Below are 20,866 nucleotides of genomic sequence, written 5' to 3'. Positions count from 1 at the left end.
TCAAAATGCCATTTCGCTTCCTGCGGCTGCGAAAGGGAGCCACCTACTTGAGGAGAGTGGCCTAATGGAAGCGTACATGCGACGCTGGTTCAACATGGAGGTGTAGAGAGCAGAAGTGGGCGCTGACAAACGTTGTACTAGGAGGCAAAGAATGGTATTGGCTGTGTGCTCTATGCGAGGAAGCATACATCGGAGCGGGTGTCAAAACATCCCTGTCGTCATCGGGATTTTGACCTCAGTAGGCGGAGGCATGACTCTGGCCCAGGCAAAAATTTGCTTATGTGGCCGTTGAATGTTGAGGTTGTGGGAAAGGACTTGTTTGCTGACTGTCTTATTGTGTGCCATCAGTGTAGTGGTAGAGACGAGTTCTACCTTCTGTCGTCTTACGCGAGGGTATAAATTTAAGATAGACTGACATTCCTTTCAAGGCTCAAACCGAGACAGACGATTCTGGCAAGGTCTGCGAGTTTGTAGGCTGCGAGGCTGCAGGTCCAGGGCTGAAGCTACCTAGAGTAGCAAACAAACCGGAAATATGACCTGTGATGACCTCAAAGGTGAGAAACCAACACGGATAGCCTTGAAAGTGCGGATATAATCAGGTCAGAATCTCCCAGTTTTGCTAAACCCCCAAGTCTGGCATCCAATATTTTGGTCTCTTCCTCTTTCGATCTTTCATTGTCAAAGTACGTCCAGAAGTTTGATATCTGGTATCATCAATCTGCTCTCCGTCATATTACTAACAGGAGTAACATGGGTTGTCTATCTCAATCAGCTGGTCGAACAATGTCTACCAGTCTTCCTGATCTGCTCATCATTGCTCCCAATATATCCATACATACCACAAAGCCAGTGGTCATCGGGATATATGGAGTATCAGGCTGCGGAAAGAGCTACCTCCTTGAATAACTGAGGACAAAATTGTGTGACGAGAAGTATTTATTTATCGAAGGGTTCGAGGTCATCCCTAAGATCGTCCCTGGAGGCCTTGCAAAATTTCAAACCCTGAAAGAAGAAGAGAAGAAAGTCTACCGAAGCAATGCCATTGACCATGTGGCAAAGGATGGAGAGATCAGCGGAAGAACCACAATCCTTACTGGTCACTACATGTTCTGGGCAGATGGCGCTGAAGAGAAGAAGCCAGTGTGGACTCTTCGTGACCAAGCTACCTTTACCCACATCATCTACTTGAGTATCCCGGTCGACTTGCTTCTAGCACGTCGCAAGGCCGATCTCGAGTGGACTAGATCAAAGGTCTCTGTGGAAAATTTGCATAAATGGCAAGAGACTGAGAAAAGCGATCTCCGTCGGATTTGTGGTGAAAACGGTATTTTGTTCACGGTGCTACCATTCACAGTTGATGTGTCAAAGAGAGCGGCAGAATTGGCTGAGTGCTTTGATTCACACACCGAAACTGGGAACTTCTTGCTTGCCGAGCAGAAATTGGACAACATCTTGAAGGGCGTGGAGGGCAAACTTGAGAAAATGCTGGTTATAGATGCTGATCGAATACTCAGCGCCACTGATACGGGTCATTTGTTCTGGGAACACGTACGAAGCTTGCCAAATTTCTCAAACCGCCAGACGTCCCCAAAGACAATCTTCAGCACATCTGGCTATTCACATACTGCCTTCCGGCAGGTTGCGCTGCTGTACGGGGAGGTGAGCGCCAGTCATGACTTTGATAGCATCTGCCATGCTGTCGCTAACGCAACGGATCTGTACTCTGGAATAATTTCTCTCCTGAAGAGTGTCACGAGAGCAAGCCATGTTGGGGTCTTCATAGTGACTTGCGGCCTTTCTCAGGTATGGGAGCATATCATCGCAAGAGAAGGCATTTCTGATACGGTCAAGGTCTTGGGAAGCGAACTTTCTCAAGACGCCTGTATCGTTACCCTTGCTGTGAAAACGGCAGTGGTGTCGCGCTTACAGAGATGCCATCGTCTGGAAGTTTGGGCGTTCGGAGACAGCGTCCTGGATCTCGGCATGCTGGTCAAGGCGGACCATGCAATCGTTGTGGTCGGAGATGTCGAGTCCAGGAGCAAGACCATGGATGTCCCTTGGCGTTCGCAATTGACCAGAGTATCCTTCATGCTCGGCAAGCCATAATGCTCCCTGGAGCTCCCCACCGATTGGATACGTGCAGACTTGCCCTGATCGAACTGGAATCACCATCATTTATCCAATCCATTCTCTCTCATCCTTCGGGCATACAAATGATGCATGCTACTGATCGCAAGGCTGCCATGTTATTGATGACGCCAATGCGTGATGCAAGAATAAGCGGACCAGCCTTGAGGACTGCCCACCACGAAGTTGGTTCTTACTTGGCACGCGAATTTGTGGTGCACATGATCGGTGTTGAAACATACTCTATTCCACATGTGCAAGGAAATGATACCCAAGGCTTTCGACTTCTGAATGAGGCTCAGACACTGATAGTAGCTTTGATGCGTGGTGGAGAACCCATGGCGCTCGGTGTCAGTGCTGTATTCCCCCTTGCTTCCTTCCTGCACGCCAAAGTGCCCAAGACCATTACCAAAGAACACCTGAATGGAATGAAGGCGATCATTTTGCTCGATTCAGTCAACACAGGAGGCTCGGTGGTAGAATTCATACAGTTTGTGCGGGCAGCCGATAATAACATTCGCATTGTGGTCGTGGCGGGTGTCATACAAGCAAGTTCCATCTCCAAATTCAAGAAGGAGGTGCGAGAAGGCCCCGACAATTTGAGCCTTGCTGCCTTTCGGATTTCGCACAACGAGTTCAAGGGCCAGGGCGGGACTGATACTGGAAACCGACTATTCAACACTACCTACATGGATTAGAAGATATCGAGTCTTTGAGTCCCTCACTGGCATTGCGCGTCCCACCACCATCCACGGGAGGAGTACCGTCGGATATGAAATTAAGTATGGCGCCAGTCGTCCGTGTCCCTGAAGGGAAAGAGAGTATGCAGATCTCAAAGAAAGGAAAATCTCAGCAGTGTGAACAACCATAATCCCCTTGACAATGCTCAATATCCAAAATCGTTGTAGTTGACTTTGACTGAAGGTTCGTGGGGGAAACTTATTGACCTTTGCGACCCAGGGACAAACGATTTCACCTACCAAGATGGCCGGGACAGATGCTTACCTACCTAGTTAGGTAGGTACATATGGTAGGTACTGTGGTCAGTAAAGTTCAAGGAGGCCCACGGGTGCCAACTCACGCGGACTTTGATGACACCTCTCCTAATATACCCACAAAGTAATCACCCACCGTAGTTAGGTACCTAGGTAGTCAGTAGGTGCAACCGTCCTTAAGCACCCAAACTACTCGTGAACACCCCCTTCCATGCTTTTCAGTTGGTTAGTTAAGGTTAGCCTTTACCTTGGCAGGCAGCTTCTGTGGATTTCTTTCAGCCGGACATGCCCTTTAGTTTATCTTCCAGCACTGACTCGTGATGAACTCATGAGCAAATTGATGTTTCTGTGAATAAAGTCAATGCTTTCAACAGAGCCAGGATGTCGTCTCCTTGGACTCCAGCTGACTATTGTACTTCAGAGATGCCCAGGTCCTCGCTCACATAGTACAGCCTCCAAATAGGTGACTCAACCTCGTTCCGAACATGTCAACCACAGCAAGCATGTTTTCGCCTTGACTATCGACCCGTCGAGAAGAAAACGATGAGGCAGCCAGGCAATACTTCGTTCATTTTCATCAATAGTAATCAGGATCAACCAAGAACAAATCGTGACGATAGTTTCACAATCTCTTCACACGTCTCTAAAACTCATCGTGCGCGATTAAAAGTGGAAAGATGGCAGAGGTTGCGTCAATCGACAACGAGCATAATTGCTCAGCGCCCACTTCGCCCTGCTATTTTGCCAGTGGCCGAGAAAAGTCTGCATCAGCAGGTTACTCTAACACCATCGAGAACCAGTCAAATTCCTGTGCCCTGGGAGCCTCCCTGTTTTATACAACATCAGCCGGTCAAAGACTGTAAGGAGCTACCTCGCACAAATTTTCTGCATATGAAGAGTAGTCAGCACCCTTTGCCATTTCCAGCAGGCCAAGAAAAAGGTGACCAACAAATTGTTCAGCCCCTGACGCTCACAGCGACCAGGGAAGCAACATGGAACCAAGTCAGCCCCTCGCCAGGCTTTTGGAAGGGTAACTCAGACCCCTTTCATGCCACGCCGGTTGCTTTGAATCCACGCAATAATGAGATCCTACGACTCGCACAGCAGTTTGTCATTTTCACAGCGTGGCCAGATACTGCCAATGCTGTATTCAGGACGCCCATCGCTGATACGCGGAACTCGCACATCAAGCTTGACTTTGCTGTCCAAGATGAAGGTTTGCTACATGCAATCCTCGCATCTGGCAATCGTGTCAGCTCCGGATTAACTACCATTCCAAGACTTCCAACAGTATCACAGGAGTCTGTGCACAAAACCCGGGCTGTTGCTATTCTGCGCCATCGTCTTGGTTCTGGAGAAACATCTCCAGGTGTGATAGCGTTGATTCGGCTGTTGATCTCTTTGGAGTTCGATAATGATGATCCTTCAACTGCTTTATTACACTTACGCGGCCTTTTGGCTATGGCAATGTCGAATTTAGCACTACTACAAGAAATTGAAGGACTTCTCCTTGTGTGTGATGTATGGATCGCGATGTCGCTGGCGAAGAGGCCTGAGATCTCACCAACACGATATGATCCAGGAGCCCGTGATCTTCATGATTTCAATACTACTCTGATCAACGATGTCCACTTCAATGCACCCACGGTCCTTACATCCGTAAGAACAATACCTCAGGCAGTCTCACCCTACGGCCTTGATCAGCCCACGGTCCATCTCTTCAACTCTGCGCTCGAAATTGTGCAGACAAAGGCATTGATGACCGTAATTGAAGACCCATTTCTACAACAGCAAGTGGTCAAATGGATGCACAGAAGAGCAACTGCCGTGTCCGGTTATTTGATGATAGGATATGTTGATGCCACCGAGTTGATGCGCATCTCGAATATCAAGCACCCCATTGATGTTCGACAGTCGATAATCGCAGCATCTTGTCTTACTGCGATTTTGTTTATGAACCTTGAGTACTGTGAATCCCCAAGCAATTACAACTTCAGCAAGCTATTCCAGAAGATTGAGCCAATATTGGGGAGTGTGGCCGACACTATGGCTACGACGGGATCAATCTCTGACCTCGAGTTATACTTGTGGTTATTGTTTATGTGTGCCCTTGGCAATGATGTCTACTCTGCAAGGGGCGATATCTCCTATTCGGGGTGGCCTGCCCATCTATTCCACCAATTTCGAGTACAACTACATCTCGATAGCTTGGAGCATCTGAAGCGACTGTTTCACACATTCCTCTATCATGATATTATCGACGATTTCCTCGTGGGCCTTCTATCCCTCGATACGGAGAATATTTCAAGCTCCATAATATCATGGCCAAGATGGTGCACCATCTTGCATCACTATGTCCCTGATCGCTAGGCTACTACCACAATTCAATGTATTGGATGTCATGATGATGCCAATATCACACCTTTCAACGGGTTCTCATCTATCTATATGTTCAAAAAGACTCTTTATAGTACAAATCAGAGGTCCTTGACACACGCCCGGCGATATCGGCTAGCATGCTTATTTGTTTACTGTGTCATTCAAATAAAAGGTGCTCAGACGGTATTGGCTTTCGCCCTCAAATTGCGACAATTCTTCAAGGGCCTGGCGGCCTTCCCTTTCGATAGTCTCCTTGATCTCAGATGACCGCGGTGTGAATCGGCACTCAAATGGTTGTGGTCGCATATTCAGACCATTACTATCAACAGCATGTTAGCAAGCTCTTTGCGGAGAACTCAGCTTGCACTCACGTGTAATCGAATATATCCACCGGTATCTCGTTACCAGTCTGATCCAAAGCCTTTTGAATGTTGAAAGCCCATAGGAGTCTTGCAACGGTCAAAAAGGTACCTTGTTCGGCTAGACCCTGGCCACTGCAGACACGACGGCCCCAACCAAACGTCATATAGCCCTTGTCATTGGGAAATGGGCGGTGTAGGGGATTGCCTTCGAAAAATCGATCAGGGTAGAAACGATCTGGCTCCGGAAATTCATTTTCATTGCGGTGGATGGCCCAAACATTACCCTGCACCCAGGTATTCTTAGGGATATACCAGCCCTACATGATTTAGTAACAGTCTCGTACTCCTGTGAAGCTGCACGTACCTTATAATAGTCATCCTGGATAGGGGCATGTGGCTGGCCACCTATTATGGCAACGGATCGCCATCTGAAAACCTCTTTCACAAAAGCACGAATGTATGGCAAATCGTCATCAAGTCCAGGACTTCGGTAAGGACCAACAACTCGATCGAGCTCTTCCCAAGCTTTCGGAAGAGCATCTGGGAAAGCACAGCATGCCAGGGTGAACGTACACAAGGTTGAACTTGATGTGTCGCTTCCGGCGCCAAACAGGTTGCCATTCAAAGAAGCAATTTCGAGGTTGGACAATCCATATTTCGGGGCCTCGTCGAAGATCTTCTTCGCATAGCAATTCTCACCTCCGTTCTTCTGGACTGCTTCTTCAGCGAGTGCGTAGTAAAATGATCGTCCCCGGCCTTTTCCACCACCGAGACCGTGCTTCCACGGTGCCATCCAGTTTGGAAATCTCGCAAGAACTACTCGATATTAGATTGCAGAGGGAGGACAAGACACAAACTTACAAGGGTATGTTTCCAGCAACATTGGGAATGTCTTTCCAGGTACGTTCAACTCTGCAGCCTTTTGCATGACAGCAATAACTTCCGTGATAATAGGGTCCTCTTTTGAGCTGATCCGTCGATTGAAACCAATTATACTGACCACAGAGGCAGCATACCGCTCGTATGCCATGACATAGTCTTTGGGATCTTTGAGAATTTCCCACGCCACCATTTTGCTCTCGTTATTTTGAAACCCACTGTAGCTCCTCACAAGCTGCAGTCCAACACCCATGTGAGTGAGCTTTCGATGAACGCGCCAGCGATCGCCATAAAACATAGACACGATATTGGACTGGCCCATGCTGAGCTCGCCAAATACCACCATTCTAGGTCGCGAGGAATAAACTGCAGCTCGCTTGTCGAGCATTTCTGAAGCAGCCCAAGCGTCGCAGATCCAAACGGTGGGATTGCGACCTATCCAGTACGTGATCACAGGAGTTTTGTACTGCTTGGCGACCTCCTCGAAGTACACCCATGGCTTTGTGTCGGGTAGTTGATATGTGTTCCCTATGATCGGCCATGGAAAGGGACCAGGTGGCTTTGAAGATTAGCAAAGACAGCAATTTCCATTTCCCATGTTCAACATACCATTTTACTTCTGAGATAGAGCATCCGAGCATAATCGGCAATGATCACGATGAGACCTAATATTGCAGCACCAATCGCAATATTGCTGACACTAGGTGCCGCATGCTGGAGATGGACCATCACACCCATGGCTGCTGGTATTGAGTAATTCTGCCTCAAGACTCAACAATCAGACCACAACAAGCATCCCAAAAGCGAAATGTCCAGAAGATATTGAACAAAATCAAGATCCGAATTCGTACCCAAACGTGAGGAGTAGAAAATCATGGCGAAAGGAACCATTGACTCGGCATTTGCGATACCTGCCCCAATATCTCTCCTCCCACTGGTTTGTGAACGGATAAGCCATGATGGATTGGGAGAATGGACAAACACATTCGTGGGGCTCTGGTAAGAAGCCGCCCACGCTCGAGGAAATGCCCCATGCTGCAGGCAGGAGTATCGCCTTGCTGCGTGCGGAGGAGCACACTCATTAACCACCCCTCCTCCCAATATTATCTATCCCCACTATCCTTACCAGCCGGAGCGATTGCGGGGAAATTGCGATGAAAGATGTTTAGAACGACACCGGACTTTACGGACCTTTCGCTGCCTATTCTCCCTTCACGGTTAATGGACATTCATCCACAGTGATGACTCTCCTCCCTTTTCTGATGTCGTCGCCCTAAATCTAGACCATCTAGGTATCGAATTCTTGGGGGAAAAGAGACCATTTCCGCAGATAAATAGCGTCTTTGCAACAGCGGCACTTGTGGAACGTTGATGCGCAGCCTTGGGTCGCATTCCGCTACTATTATGCCGATCTGTCCGTCAAAAGTCTGGGTCAACACCCCACGATGCGGTTACCAGGTGAGGGTTGCAACTGCATATAGTGTCGAACACTCTTCACAAGTACTGATTGAATACGTGCCTCGCCCACATTGAGTGGGAAAGATGGCTATACTTTTACTTTCCACTTCCAGCTCCATCCAAGTAGTGCCCACCGTGACATTACAGTACTAAGAAACCCTACAAGCAAGACGGAGGCGTAGAATCCAATAAGTGCTGTCGGAGTGGTGGAATCGAGTAGCTGCCCTCCGATAGGAACAGTCAACAAAACCCCAAACGCAGCCATGCTGTAAATTGTCCCATAGAAGCGCCCATACTCCTCCGTGCGACAGAGTTGACCGGCACAAACTGGAGCAAGGGATAGCCATCCTCCCGACCCGAATCCAAACAATGCTGCAACAGCATAAATTGTCCCAACGCTGCTGGATCCGAAAGGCAACCAAATGACTGCCATCATCAACATGGTGGTTGAAACCAAGATCAACAAGACGTTAAAGCGGCCGATCCTATCCGCTGCAAAGCCAGGTAGAGTTCGTCCCAAGAAGCTCATTCCATTCAGAACCGCCAGTGTGTAAAATTGTGTGTCTTCACCAAACCCAGCAAATCGAACGTAGGTGGGAAGAAGCGCTGCACACCCGAAAATGATGAACTCAAAGGTAAACACGGCAATGGCCAGAAAGGTAAAGGATGCCGTCTTGAAGACTCTAAAGTCGATGATCGATTTGGCCGTCTCGCGTTTCGGCGAGCGACCTTTGACGAGGAGGATGCCGACACAGTAGAATACGAGTGCAGTAAACGCCAGGATGCGCATAGACCAAACCCAACCATACCGCGGAAGGATCTTCTGAAGTGCGATTGGTATGGTAGTGCCTCCAAAGGAGGAGCCAGCCATACAGATTCCCGAAGCCAGTGCTCGGCGCCTGTGGAACCAGTGGCTGAGGACGGCGATGGCGACGGTAGCGAGGACCGCGGATGCGATTCCGCCACAGACACTGAGACAGAGAATGAAATGCCAATACTCGACACATTGGGCAAGGAGGAAGTACGAGGTAAAGCTCAGCGCGGAGCCACACAGCACCAGGTAGCGTGCACCATATCGATCGAAGAGCGGGCCGACTTGGACTCCGAGCAGCAGGGTCAAGAAAACCATCACCGCAGAGATCCAGCCGATGTCACGCTGGGAATGCGACGACAGCTGATGCGTCGCAATGTAGTCGTGGACTGCCCCGACTGTGCTGCTAAGTCAATCCAAGGTCATGTTGTGGGTGGGAGACATTGAACACACTGGCGGCCTGGAAGCCAAAAGATGGCACCATCAATGCAAACGATCCGAACAGGCACCTCCATGCCTCCTTTCCGCCTTCGGGAAACGACCATTCGGCAGCTTCAGCTTGGTCACTTGCTTGGTCGCCGCTCACATCTACAGCGGCTGTGCGCCTGCGGAGGGAGTCGAGCTGCAAAGACGCCATGGTCTAAGTTTAATGATGTAATGGTTGGCCGGGTTCGATGGTGACCTTCAATTGTTTCATCACCAGAACGACTCATGTAGTTTGATGCGTAGAAAATCAGAAGAATGATTCAGTGGCACAAGTGTGATAAACCGCTGGAGACCACCTAGTTAGTGATCTTACTGTTTGCTTGTGTTTCGTGTAGTGCAACTCGAATCTGAAGACGCCCTTCGGATGACATGAGGCAAGGTGGACAGCCTTGTTCGAAGGGTCAAAAGTAAAACTACCCATAGCCGGCGCCGTTACGGCACTGGTCCTTATTGCCGTGTATCCGTCTTCATCTTCACCTGGTCCGGTACAATTTGATCTATGAGTTGGGTCCACTTGCTTTCGATTAATTCCTTAGTGGGCAAGATCGTGACAGCCCTGCACATCAGTACTCGCAAAAAAAGACTGCAGGAATTGAAACACATCGTTCGAATGTATTTGTTTGGATTGGTAGCAATTACAAGATAAATATTCCACTATTCATTCTCGTAGTCTTAACCCTGAGATGTCTCCAGCGCCTGAAATGTATCCATGCAGCCGAGGGTTCCAACGCGGCCTATCTTCATTCCATAACTGCTCTGACGGCGTCATCAATCGCGTGTCCACACAGTACACGGATCTCTCATCAGAATGCGTCATAATCTGTACAGTCATCAGATAGAAACAAAACATAGTATTCCGCCCAATTAGACAAACAGCAGATATATCGGAATATATCTGGCTTTCATGTGCAAGAAACCAATAACCGCTCAAACACCAATATTTTGGTGGTGCTTTTTTTATCTTTTCAAAATTCGGACGAAACAAGACTCGTGGATGTGCCATTTACACCTTCTCGCTGGCATCGCTAACCACGCTGACGTCATCATCATCCGGGACTTGACCGGGTGTGATACCAGCATAAGCATCGAAGACGACACTCGAGAGACGACGGGCGCGGCCACCACCAGCCTTCTTCGCACGTCGACGGAAAAAGATTCGCTTGGCCCACTTCCAAGACTCGATGCCGCCGAAGAAAAGTAGCGCTTGAATGATGACGATGGCCCACTCCCAAGAGATTCCGGTATGCTTGAAGACATCGTGGTTGATGACGGGGCAGTACAGGATGAGGAAGATGGAGACATAGCCGAACATGACTGAGTAGAAGAGGAACTTATTGCGCCAGACATCGGCCATCCACTGCGTGAAGTACTTCTTGGATTTTGGCTGCATGCGGAAGAACGAGCGGCGGAAGTTAATCAACTCCCAGGCAAGGAAAAGTGAGAACCAAGTCATCGAGACGAATGTGGTCGCACGGGCGCGGAAGACGGTGTCGCATGCTTCTGAGTACGTGGCGTTGCAATTCTCACCCATGTTACCGTCGCCGAAGCCGAAGGCGACGAGCGAGAATGAAGACAGGCAAAGTGCTGCCATCCAGAGGCCGTAGACGAGCATGTCGACGATTAGTTCGTTGGTGAAAATGCCTCGTTTGAGATTTTGTGGTGGTCTTTGCAGAATGTCGGGTGCAGCGATTTCGAGACCCAATCCCATATCGGGCAAACCAGAAGTTATCATGATGACCCACATAATTTCGACCTAGGTAAGGATTCGACGTTAGTGGCGTTCAAACACAAACGTGAAATGGTGAGACGGTAAGTACTTACAGGTGACAGAGGGAAAACGGAAAGACCGGACGAGTCTTTGAATGCCAAACCGATCAAAAGCGTACAGGCCTGTGCAATGTTTTGAGCCAGTAAATGAAGAACGAATTTCTGGATGTTATCGAAGATTCTGCGACCCTCTTCGACGGCATTGAGAATGCTGGCGAAGTTGTCGTCAGTCAGAATGATATCAGAGGCATCTTTGGCAACGTCGGAACCTCCTTGACCCATGGCAATACCGACATCAGCGCGTTTGAGAGATGGAGAATCATTCACGCCATCGCCAGTCATGGCTGCAAACATCTCTCGTCGGTGCAAGGCATCAATCATGCGTACTTTAGTCTGTGGTGCGCAACGGGCAATGACCAGTGGCAGTACAGGTAAATCGTCAATTTCCTGATCGGTGAGACGGTCGAATTGGGCGGCAGTGGTGACCATGTTATCGGAAACTTCCTTGCTAACGACATTCAATTTGTCGGGAACAATGCCAATCTGTTTCGCAATGGCCAGTGCAGTTCCAGGGTGGTCGCCCGTGAGCATGTGGACACCCACCCCAGCACGGTGACAGCGCTTGACAGCACCTTTGGATTCTGGACGAGGGGGATCGTACAGACCGACAAGACCACGGAAGGTAAGTTCAGACTCAACTTGTGGCCGAGCATCACTATCAGCGGCACCATCATAAAATTTTGAGGCGAGTGCCAAAACACGAAGACCTTGAGAAGCGAGGCTTTCCATGTTTGCGAGGATTTGATCGCTGACCTCGGAGGTTAATTCAACGGGTTCGTTGGTCCCTTCGAGATCAATGGTGGTGCAGGAATCAATGACACGTTCGACAGCTCCCTTGCTGAAAGCAAGCTTCTTGCCTGAGCTCTTTTGTTCAAAGATGACGGACATCTTCTTGACGTCACTGGAGAAGGGGTATTCCATGATTAAGTGCCAGTCGGCTTTGTCGCCTTCGGTCAGTTTCTTTCTGTTCCAGTCGAAGCGGGAAGCAAAAACTTGAATGGCGATTTCGGTGGGGTCTCCTCGAGCAGTCCAGCCTTCACCTTCGGTAGATTTGTAAACCGTTGCCAGGTTGGCCAAAGATGCGACCTTCAGGAATTCTTCGAGAGGGGTGTTATCCTGTAAAAGCTGGTCATGCGTCTTCTTGTCGTCCTCATCTGGCGCTACGTCGTATTCGCTGGAGGAATCATCACTGCTCGGGGGAGCCTTACTGTGATATAGTGCTGCCGAGGTAGGGTCGAAAGGGTCGTTGCTCTCCCCGACCGAATAGGTACCCCTTGCCGGAATCCAGGCCTTCTTGACCACCATTCGTCCCTGGGTCAATGTACCAGTCTTGTCGGAGCAGATATCCGTGACGGCACCAAGAGCCTCCAGGGCATTCAACTTTCGAACGATGACGTTACGCTCGACCATGCGTTTTGTGCCAGCAGCCATTGTGATGGTCAAGACGACAATGAGAGATGCAGGGATCATAGATAAACCAGTAGCCACTGCATAGATGATGACTTCTCTGTTGTTCGAGAAGTTGTTTGCTGCCAGCACAATAATGGCAAACACCACAGCGATACCGAAAAGACCGATGGCAAGCTGTGAGAGTTTTCGTTGAAGTGGAGTACCGACATTGACACCCAGAAAGGCCCCGATAAAGTCGCCAGCAGTAAGACCCCATGCCTGAGCCTGTCGATGAGGTTTGACTTTGCCGTCAGGAGTTTTCTTGGGTTCTCGAACTTTCGAGTTTGATTTTCGAAGTGCAGCTGCAATGCTACCGATTTCCGTGTACATGCCTGGAGAATTGTTTATTAGTATGTGAGTGAATGTGGTCGCGCTTTCCTCACCTGTTGCAAAAACAACACCTCGAGCTCTCCCCTTTGTCACGTTGCTAGATGAATAGGCAACATTAAGACGATCACCGGGTCCAATGTTTTCATCAAACACCTCATCGGCGTCCTTTTGAACCGGTAGGGACTCTCCTGTAAGTAACGCCTCATCTGTCTCGAAGTTCATAACTTCCATAAGCCTAGATTTTTATTAGTTGAGTCTTAGCTAATTCGTGCCTAGAGACTATACCTAATATCTGCTGGAACAGTATCTGTGTGGAACTTTAGTGTCGCGCGACTGAGAATTTTGAGGTTTGAACTTACCACCAGTCTTCAATTCAACCATATCACCTGGCACAACATGAATTGTTGGGATAACCATGGACTCTCCATGCCTGATGACGCTGGAGGTGGGCGAGGACAAGGACCGAAGCGAGTCCATTGTCTTCTCTGCAGAGTATTCCTGCATGAAACCAATGACAATGTTGAGACCAATGATGCCAGCTACGACACCACCCTCAATATAGCTGCCAATTCCGAAAGACACACCCATAGCGAGCAGCAACACCTTCAAAGGTCAGTAACTACTTCCTCCTCGACTGGGATTAGCATATACATACCAGCATCATGGCATTGGCAATTTGCCGTACGAGAATCTTGGTGGGATTGACACCAGGACCATTATCGAGTTCATTTTTACCGTACTCTTCCAACCGCTTTTCAGCTTGATCGGGAGAGAGGCCATCAATACCGCTGGCGCCCAATTCTTCGAGGACCTCCTTGAAAGTCAACGAATGGGCCGGCTTCGACATGGCCTTGTTGGCCTGTCCGGAGACATGGCTTGCTAGGAGCTCTTCTGTCTTCTTGTTCCCCATGTTTGCATAGTACCACGGTCAGACTCTTTCAATGCAGGCTGCTCCGGATTATCATCGATCCAATGCCTCTGAAATGGGTAGAGAAATATGATCGAGATCTCAAACAAACTACCTACAGAATATGCCCAGCCAAGGCAGGAACCGCCATTATATGGATCTTTTGATTAGGATTCATCATGTCTGCCGTCATCGAAAGGCAAGTCTGGGGACAGGCAAAAACGCCTATCGGCCAGTGACAAGGCAGGGTCGAGACCACTCTCATGCATCCTGAGGTTTGGCAATGTCTTGGGACCCAGAAAAAGCCAAGACATACGAAAGTTCAACAGTGACCCTAACAGACAATATCGATTTATTCTGAGTTCCGGTTGCCCAGCCGTAAACCAATAAAGCATCGCGATCAACACCAGTGACCGCACAGTTGAGCTTTCCCGCTACAAGATCTCCATTTTCTTTATTCGAGACTCGACAGCCGGAATTTGAAGGCCATCTTCTACACCCAAAAACGAGAACTCAGGCTGCGTACCAGAGGACGCGACACATGCACGGCTCAGTCGGCGGCAACACTGGATAAGCCAAGCAAAGGGGGAACCCCAAGCCTTGGCGGACAAGAATACAAAGCACTCGGCGTAATGAAAATTGGACCGGCCAAGCCAGAGCCAAGGACTAGATCAGTTGAATGTACGTGATCGTCATATCGGTCGATTAGAGTAGACTTTGAGTTGTGATAAGAGGGGATTTGATGCTTGTGATGCCAGTCTGAACGACGGTACGAAGCAAGTGCGAAGAGACCCGGCATGGACAAGACGGATATATGACGTAAAGTCAAGTAGAGGGATGGTTGCAGTTGGAGAGCTCGCTCCACTTTTGATGAGCCGATCACCGAATGATGGTCAGCCTTGTCGGCACGGTTTCTCCGCTGAACAGATGGGCGAGGCAATATTGCATCGAAGTGTTTACTTCCAAAGCCAGGAATGAAGTGGTGATATAACTATAATTGGTCCGGTCCGAGGGAGCCTGGGTGGTCGTAAACAACCCTTCGAGACTCGTAATCAGCAAGGCAGATAATCATCGGCATTAGATGACAAGAATCAGCTGCCCAGAAACAGGTGTGGTACAAGCGAGAGGCCCACCCGTTCATCAGAACGTTGAGAGACCATAGATACGGCTATCTTGGTACGGAGCAGTTCCAACTTCCAAGAGGTTGGGATGCGACTTGAAAGAGGAGAGAATACGACCTTCAAGCTCGAGTCGCTGGAAATTCGAAGGTTTAGATTTCACTTGGCATTGGCGTTCTTGGCGTTCTTGTCCGACCACGTGAATCAGAATTCCCAAGTACACGCTCTTCCAATTCTGATCTTCGATGGAACTCATGCTTTAGAGCGGGAAAAGGATGCGAGGCTCTCGGCAGGACAAGAGTCTAAAATTCCATGGCGATTTGGCATTCTGGGGTCTCCTTCTTAGCGGGTGAATCCGGCCATGGTTGGGTCAAGGTTCCTTGTTGGGACCGACTATCTGAAGGCCACCAAGTCGACTGATCGCTTGAAATTACTTCAAAGTGGCAAAGACTTCTGTATCGTTATCGCTGTAATCGATTGACTATCTACAGGCTTGCACTGCCTTTTCACAGCATCGTGTCTCAGCAGCAACGGCGTTGTTGATGGCGGATCTAATGACCACATTCAAGCTATTGTCTCGAAGTTGCTTAGAATTCGGGTTTCTGACAGCCAGTATGAAAGCTCATGAATGCTCATGAATGCGCTACTTCAATGGACCGCGCTCGCGACTTGTTCTCATCTCCATTTCCCTCCACGGTGCTAGCTCGTCTCAAAGCCGGAAGGCGTTGACTTCTAGACGAGTCAGAAGGCCATCAAAGCGACGCGTAATGCAGGAAGGTGAGGTTGACACTTGTTGAACAACCACCAAAATCATCAGTAATTCGTCACCGTCCCATATAACTTGGAGAAAGCTTTGTCCGTCCATCACCCACCTCACAAAACAAGGCTCAGATCGCCCCATTCGATCGTCAATTCCCAAACATCCGTTCTGATCTGTTCATTTTCCAAAGTCTCTGCTGGTGGCTGCTCGTCAAATTCGTAAAGGACGAGGCCTTCAGGAAGTGGACCCGGTTCCTGATATTCAAGCAGGCCATTGACGTTGCGATACTTCAAAGATCCTCGGAATCCGGGCAAGTTCACAAATTTCTTGTCGAGAGCTTCCAGGGTTGATGTGTCTCCTTGCTCGGTCTGAATGCTCACAATGTACTGTGGTCGTTCTGTGGATTCACTGCTGCCACCGAGTCTGGCAATCGTCTCGTAGCTACGCAAGCCGGCGTGCCAATTACTGAAAGCGCTGCCAATCGATCCATGCGCCTCCAATGGAAGCAACTTGCTAACTCTCGGCATATCAATGAATTGTTGGCTCACCAGCCACTGCAAGTCGCTCAATTTGACGAATGCAAGGTAAGGCCATCCGGCATTTGCAATGTTCTGGATCGAAGCAGTCGGTGTGAAGCGATCGGCGAATTTGGGGTCGGCAAAATCATCGACGGATTTGTCAATATTTTTATATCGGAGGAAGAGACGGCCATTGCCTGGGCATCCAAGGACATCTGTCTTGTGTTCATCGTACCAGGCGTCCAGGAGCGCAGCCGTAACCTTCGGGTTCATGACGCTCGTGGTGACCCATAATACTCCTGCTAAAGGTGATGTTGATGTGGCTGAGGTCGAGGCATTATCGCTGGGGGAAGCCGAGTCGGACATTTTGTCGTCGATTGAGTTTTCGTCAGCTAGGTTTCTCGATGAGGAGGGGAGATGATACTCGTTGAGAGCACTGACAAGTGGATCATGCGATAATATAGACTGCTCTCAATGTGGGACTTCACTCCACTGTCTTCACATAACCGAAGTGACAGGCCAGACGCGACTGCCTCGCAAACGCGCACCAGAGGGTCATAGGCTCCCAGTGGTGAGTCAGTAACAGCAGGTCATTCGTTCGCCAATCTCCAGTGTGTTAGATTGTCACTCATCGGACCCTATTCACATGAATGACAGCGCATCCTTGTATTGGTAGGTTTCCATTTAACCTGCATTACCTCCGGCAATTGTGCAGTAGTTCCACGTGAACAGGGGTAGGTACTCGTTCTAGAAATCGGGGAATCTGAACAGACATCTATCGCTAGCTTAAGATGCTCATGACTTTGCTTCAATTAGAATAGCTGAGCGACCAAAAGCTCCGCGATGCACGTAACCCCTTCAAGGTGCACCCTCAGTCGAGGTATATCGCAATTCTGCATTATTCTGGAAGGGCCATGCTTTTTTCCTCTTCGACCACGAAGAGATACTTGTCACCTAAAAGTAATCCAGACCGACCATTTCATCCATCTGAACCCTTCATCAAACGCCCCTATCTGCCTCTGTGTCGTGTTCGAATCACTCGTCTTACCACCTGTGCCAAAAGTTCTTGCCTCCAAGAGACTCTCGACATCAACTCCTTGAACCTTGTCGATCCATTCCTTTTCCGAGACGGCTTCTTCCCAGAACCGTCGCCAACTGTCTTCGTTGTGTCTGTACCTCCGCCGATCTTCACCCCACTCCCCAGCGTTGATATTGGCAGCCTGGCCACCGACCAGCAGCACCGTCTTTCGTTGAGGGTTGAGAAGTCTCAACACCCGCTGTGCAAATGTCTTTTGCTCGTCTAAGTCGAACAGATGGAACACGGCGCACGCGTGCAAGATGCCCACTTTTCCATCCAACTGCGCGAGTGAACTTGAGGGTGAGAAGTCGAAAACGTCCGCTGGGGCAATGAAATGAGATGGTGGAAATGTAGCTTTGTCGCCGAACAAAGAATATCCAATCTCAATGAATTCCGGCCTCAGATCCGCTCCGCGCAACCGTGAAGGATTGGCTCCGTCAAATATCAACTTGCGGACGTCCTGTCCGAGACAACAGCCAAGGTCGAGAAATAGCCAGTCGGCATCTGCTCTTGCTGAGTCTTCCTGCTTGTGCTCCTTAGGGGTGAGTGCTGGAAGGATTTCAGTATTGTAAAGTGGGTGACTACTCAAATCTAGGTCGAGAAAACGCCACCGGCCCAGACAGGGATATGGATATTTCTCGTAAGCTTGATCCCGGATTCTTATGATGTGTGCTCTTTGAGCGCCGACTTGAATGTTGCTGTATTCCTTTAATAGTGTCGACACTGCCGCAGGTACAGATTTGAGCGTTGCCTCATAAATTCGGGAAGAGGATGACCCGTCTTTTCGAACAATGGATTCTGCTGACATGTCTGGTGTTCGAATAGATATTGATGTTAAGTACTTGTGGGGACCTGTGAAGATCTCCTGGTTTATATGAGTTACCTTCAGGCGATTCGCTTCTGGTTAAGCTTCGTGGTCCCCTGTCCGTGATTGAGATAGATTTCTTTGAAAGGGGGTTTTAAATAAGGCCGCTGGTGCTGCTGCTATCCTCGAGATTTAAGTCTCTATCGAAGCTTGCTGCAGGTGGGATAAGGAGCGATGACCAGGCGATGCACCACACGCAGATCGCACGTTAGAGACGGCTGCCTAGGGACATGCTATCGGCTCCAATCATATAGACTGCCACGAACCGGCAGTGTTGATACATGCATATGCACGACGCCTGCATTTGACAGGTCATGATGGCATTATTTAGCAGACTGATGCGGTGATCCCGACAGGCCCGCCGAGTCTCCGGAGCATTGTTGTCGGAGAATGAGGGGTCAGTCTGGCATATCTGCCCTCAACCACCAGGCACCACACCAGCCTTTGTTTAATGCCAGGGTACAACATAAACCTCTGAGCGGTTCTGTATCGCCTTGACGCGATCGATAGTTTACGTGGATATCTATGTTGCTGGTCAATAGAAAGTCACACACAAGGATAAAGGAGTTCAATTTTTGGATAGTAAATGGTTATCATTGGATATTTTGCTTGGGTCATTGCTGATTCCCATTGGTACTCAACTTGGACATACCATGCTAGGCAAACATTTCTGCTTCTGGTTTCACTCTCGGAAGATCTCCCTCGCGAATATAGCATTACCAGTAGTGTGACTGGACACGTTCGTGGTTGCATTCATTTCCCCTTCCGATTTGCTCATCGGCGATTCCAGAAATCGATCTTCAAGTAGATGCCCAGCGATACGTATCGACCAGTCAAATGATCCTCTTCAGTGACATAGCCCTAAAAGGCTTTTCGACGTCATATCATCCATACAACTCAGGCAGAAACTCCGGCCCGGAGCTGATTAAACCCATTCAGGCTCCAAAACCGGGCCTGGACCGCTTGACCTCTGACTATACAATGGCCATGACTTTTCCATAAGCCCCATCGTAACGCCGGTTCCTTTTTAACCCCAACCAAATCTGACTTGCCAAGTCACGGAAAGTAGCCTTCCCATCCAGCTCTACCCTTTTCAATACATCATACCCGGTGAAAGTCGTTTCGTCTCATTCAGTTTTGATATTCCCCTCGAATTTCTCCAGAGGGTCGAACATATTCGACAGATCTCGAATAGACTCACAGGCAATTTGCTCCACTTCGGCTAAACATCTCTCGAAATTGAACTCTGGTGGGGATTCCACCGTGTGGTTGAATTCGTCATCCTGAGTCGAGGCGTATGATGTCGGACTGTCATCGGAACTGAAATAGTCATTTAGCCCGTCAGGTAGGTCGAGTTCGTGCACAAAGCTGGAAGGTGTAATGCTGACATCGTACTCGTTCGATTCATTTTCTTCCGCGATTAGGGGTGGCATTTCGGTCGATAGCAATGAACTCAAAAAATCCATCTCCCAGGAGTTCGTCCTTTGGCTCTTCAAAAGGTTGATGTTGGTGGTTGACCGTGGTAGCGGTCTTGGGTAGGAAGATCTTCTGTAGCGGTTTGCAAAGGCTTCGGGGTGCCAACCTTCGATTTGACTACAAGAAGAAGATCTGGCATCTTCTCGCTTTCCTTCGGCCTGTTTTTGTTCTGGTTGGAATGCTCTCCAGTCCGTCCACGTGATAAAGCAATGCTGAGGTTGAGGACGGTCTTTGTTGATTGATTTCTTTGAAACCTTGCCCATGGTTGAGGGTTTTGATTTTGATTTTGACTGAGGGTGGCCCATTTTTGAGAAGAAAATTGAGTAGAGCTGTGCTTAACTCGAGATGATTGGTATCGGAGAAAAAAAGCTATACAGAATCCCCGGGAAAGCGCCGAGATATCCCTAGACAGCTATCAATGTGGAAGTGTAGTAAAATTTGCCTCTATGGGATAATGATCGGCAAGCTGGATGAGTCGTGGATAATGAATAACTTTAGCTGGAAAGAATAAGACGAAACAAACTCCCAGGCAGTAATACAAAATCCAGAGGCATTAAATTTAGAGTACCTACGTGAGAGTCGAAGAGGAGTCGTCAGAGGGCGCCACGAGCCACGAGGTTTGTATTTCTCGTCCCCATCAGCGATTATTGCACGACGATAGCCGTGTGTTTAAAGCCGGTGGAAAGCGAAATTGGGATAGTCGGCAATCTCACGGTTATTATTCCTATCATCATTGGACGATCTTCGAGAGTGTCAGAATATCGGGCTTAATTTAAGACCACCGGTGGGCTCTCCGGCCGCCTTCTCCAGACCACAATTTTCAGTTATGCGGAGGCATGGGGATCCTCCAGGAGCTTAACGGAAGCAACGGCCGTAGACGTGGGCACTGTACACCACGAAGTGCTCGGTATTCGGCAACTCCCATCAACCCCTTGAGCTAGGCTTCTTCATGACTTGCCTGAGTTCCAGAAGTTACCCGAAAACGAAGTACGCGGTACGGGGTACGTTCAGCCTCGCAACACTGACCTGCAGTTGAGTAGT

General features: G+C 49.0%; 9 protein-coding genes across 9 annotated transcripts; 3 read left to right on the top strand and 6 right to left on the bottom strand.

Moving 5' to 3' along the window:
• Positions 1-783: 783 nt before the first annotated feature.
• On the top strand, positions 784-2,106 carry LTR84_008491 (uncharacterized protein; the record flags this gene model as incomplete). The annotated part of the gene is made up of 2 exons (XM_064852036.1): positions 784-870; positions 931-2,106. The coding sequence occupies 2 exons, from the start codon at positions 784-786 to the stop codon at positions 2,104-2,106; spliced, it is 1,263 nt and encodes a 420-aa protein (XP_064701941.1).
• Positions 2,107-2,213: 107 nt separating this feature from the next.
• On the top strand, positions 2,214-2,825 carry LTR84_008490 (uncharacterized protein; the record flags this gene model as incomplete). Its single annotated transcript, XM_064852035.1, has 1 exon — positions 2,214-2,825. The coding sequence occupies one exon, from the start codon at positions 2,214-2,216 to the stop codon at positions 2,823-2,825; it is 612 nt and encodes a 203-aa protein (XP_064701940.1).
• A 1,188-nt stretch (positions 2,826-4,013) lies between these two features.
• On the top strand, positions 4,014-5,492 carry LTR84_008489 (uncharacterized protein; the record flags this gene model as incomplete). Its single annotated transcript, XM_064852034.1, has 1 exon — positions 4,014-5,492. One exon carries the CDS (start codon positions 4,014-4,016, stop codon positions 5,490-5,492), a length of 1,479 nt encoding a protein of 492 aa, XP_064701939.1.
• A 150-nt stretch (positions 5,493-5,642) lies between these two features.
• Positions 5,643-7,480, bottom strand: LTR84_008488 (uncharacterized protein; the record flags this gene model as incomplete). Its single annotated transcript, XM_064852033.1, has 5 exons — positions 5,643-5,820; positions 5,873-6,180; positions 6,228-6,679; positions 6,725-7,301; positions 7,352-7,480. 5 exons carry the CDS (start codon positions 7,478-7,480, stop codon positions 5,643-5,645), a joined length of 1,644 nt encoding a protein of 547 aa, XP_064701938.1.
• An 808-nt stretch (positions 7,481-8,288) lies between these two features.
• Positions 8,289-9,648, bottom strand: LTR84_008487 (uncharacterized protein; the record flags this gene model as incomplete). Its single annotated transcript, XM_064852032.1, has 2 exons — positions 8,289-9,409; positions 9,465-9,648. The coding sequence occupies 2 exons, from the start codon at positions 9,646-9,648 to the stop codon at positions 8,289-8,291; spliced, it is 1,305 nt and encodes a 434-aa protein (XP_064701937.1).
• Positions 9,649-10,500: 852 nt separating this feature from the next.
• On the bottom strand, positions 10,501-14,013 carry LTR84_008486 (uncharacterized protein; the record flags this gene model as incomplete). The annotated part of the gene is made up of 6 exons (XM_064852031.1): positions 10,501-11,250; positions 11,319-13,105; positions 13,157-13,338; positions 13,389-13,410; positions 13,463-13,706; positions 13,759-14,013. The coding sequence occupies 6 exons, from the start codon at positions 14,011-14,013 to the stop codon at positions 10,501-10,503; spliced, it is 3,240 nt and encodes a 1,079-aa protein (XP_064701936.1).
• A 1,988-nt stretch (positions 14,014-16,001) lies between these two features.
• Positions 16,002-16,772, bottom strand: LTR84_008485 (uncharacterized protein; the record flags this gene model as incomplete). Its single annotated transcript, XM_064852030.1, has 1 exon — positions 16,002-16,772. The coding sequence occupies one exon, from the start codon at positions 16,770-16,772 to the stop codon at positions 16,002-16,004; it is 771 nt and encodes a 256-aa protein (XP_064701935.1).
• A 584-nt stretch (positions 16,773-17,356) lies between these two features.
• Positions 17,357-18,292, bottom strand: LTR84_008484 (uncharacterized protein; the record flags this gene model as incomplete). Its single annotated transcript, XM_064852029.1, has 1 exon — positions 17,357-18,292. The coding sequence occupies one exon, from the start codon at positions 18,290-18,292 to the stop codon at positions 17,357-17,359; it is 936 nt and encodes a 311-aa protein (XP_064701934.1).
• Positions 18,293-19,476: 1,184 nt separating this feature from the next.
• Positions 19,477-20,088, bottom strand: LTR84_008483 (uncharacterized protein; the record flags this gene model as incomplete). Its single annotated transcript, XM_064852028.1, has 1 exon — positions 19,477-20,088. The coding sequence occupies one exon, from the start codon at positions 20,086-20,088 to the stop codon at positions 19,477-19,479; it is 612 nt and encodes a 203-aa protein (XP_064701933.1).
• Positions 20,089-20,866: the final 778 nt, after the last annotated feature.

This window comes from Exophiala bonariae (assembly GCF_035927105.1).
Source record: "Exophiala bonariae strain CCFEE 5792 chromosome Unknown scaffold_31, whole genome shotgun sequence".
Classification (NCBI taxonomy): domain Eukaryota; kingdom Fungi; phylum Ascomycota; class Eurotiomycetes; order Chaetothyriales; family Herpotrichiellaceae; genus Exophiala; species Exophiala bonariae.
Note: the sequence above shows the minus strand (reverse complement) of the source record. Positions and strands in the feature narration are given on the sequence as shown.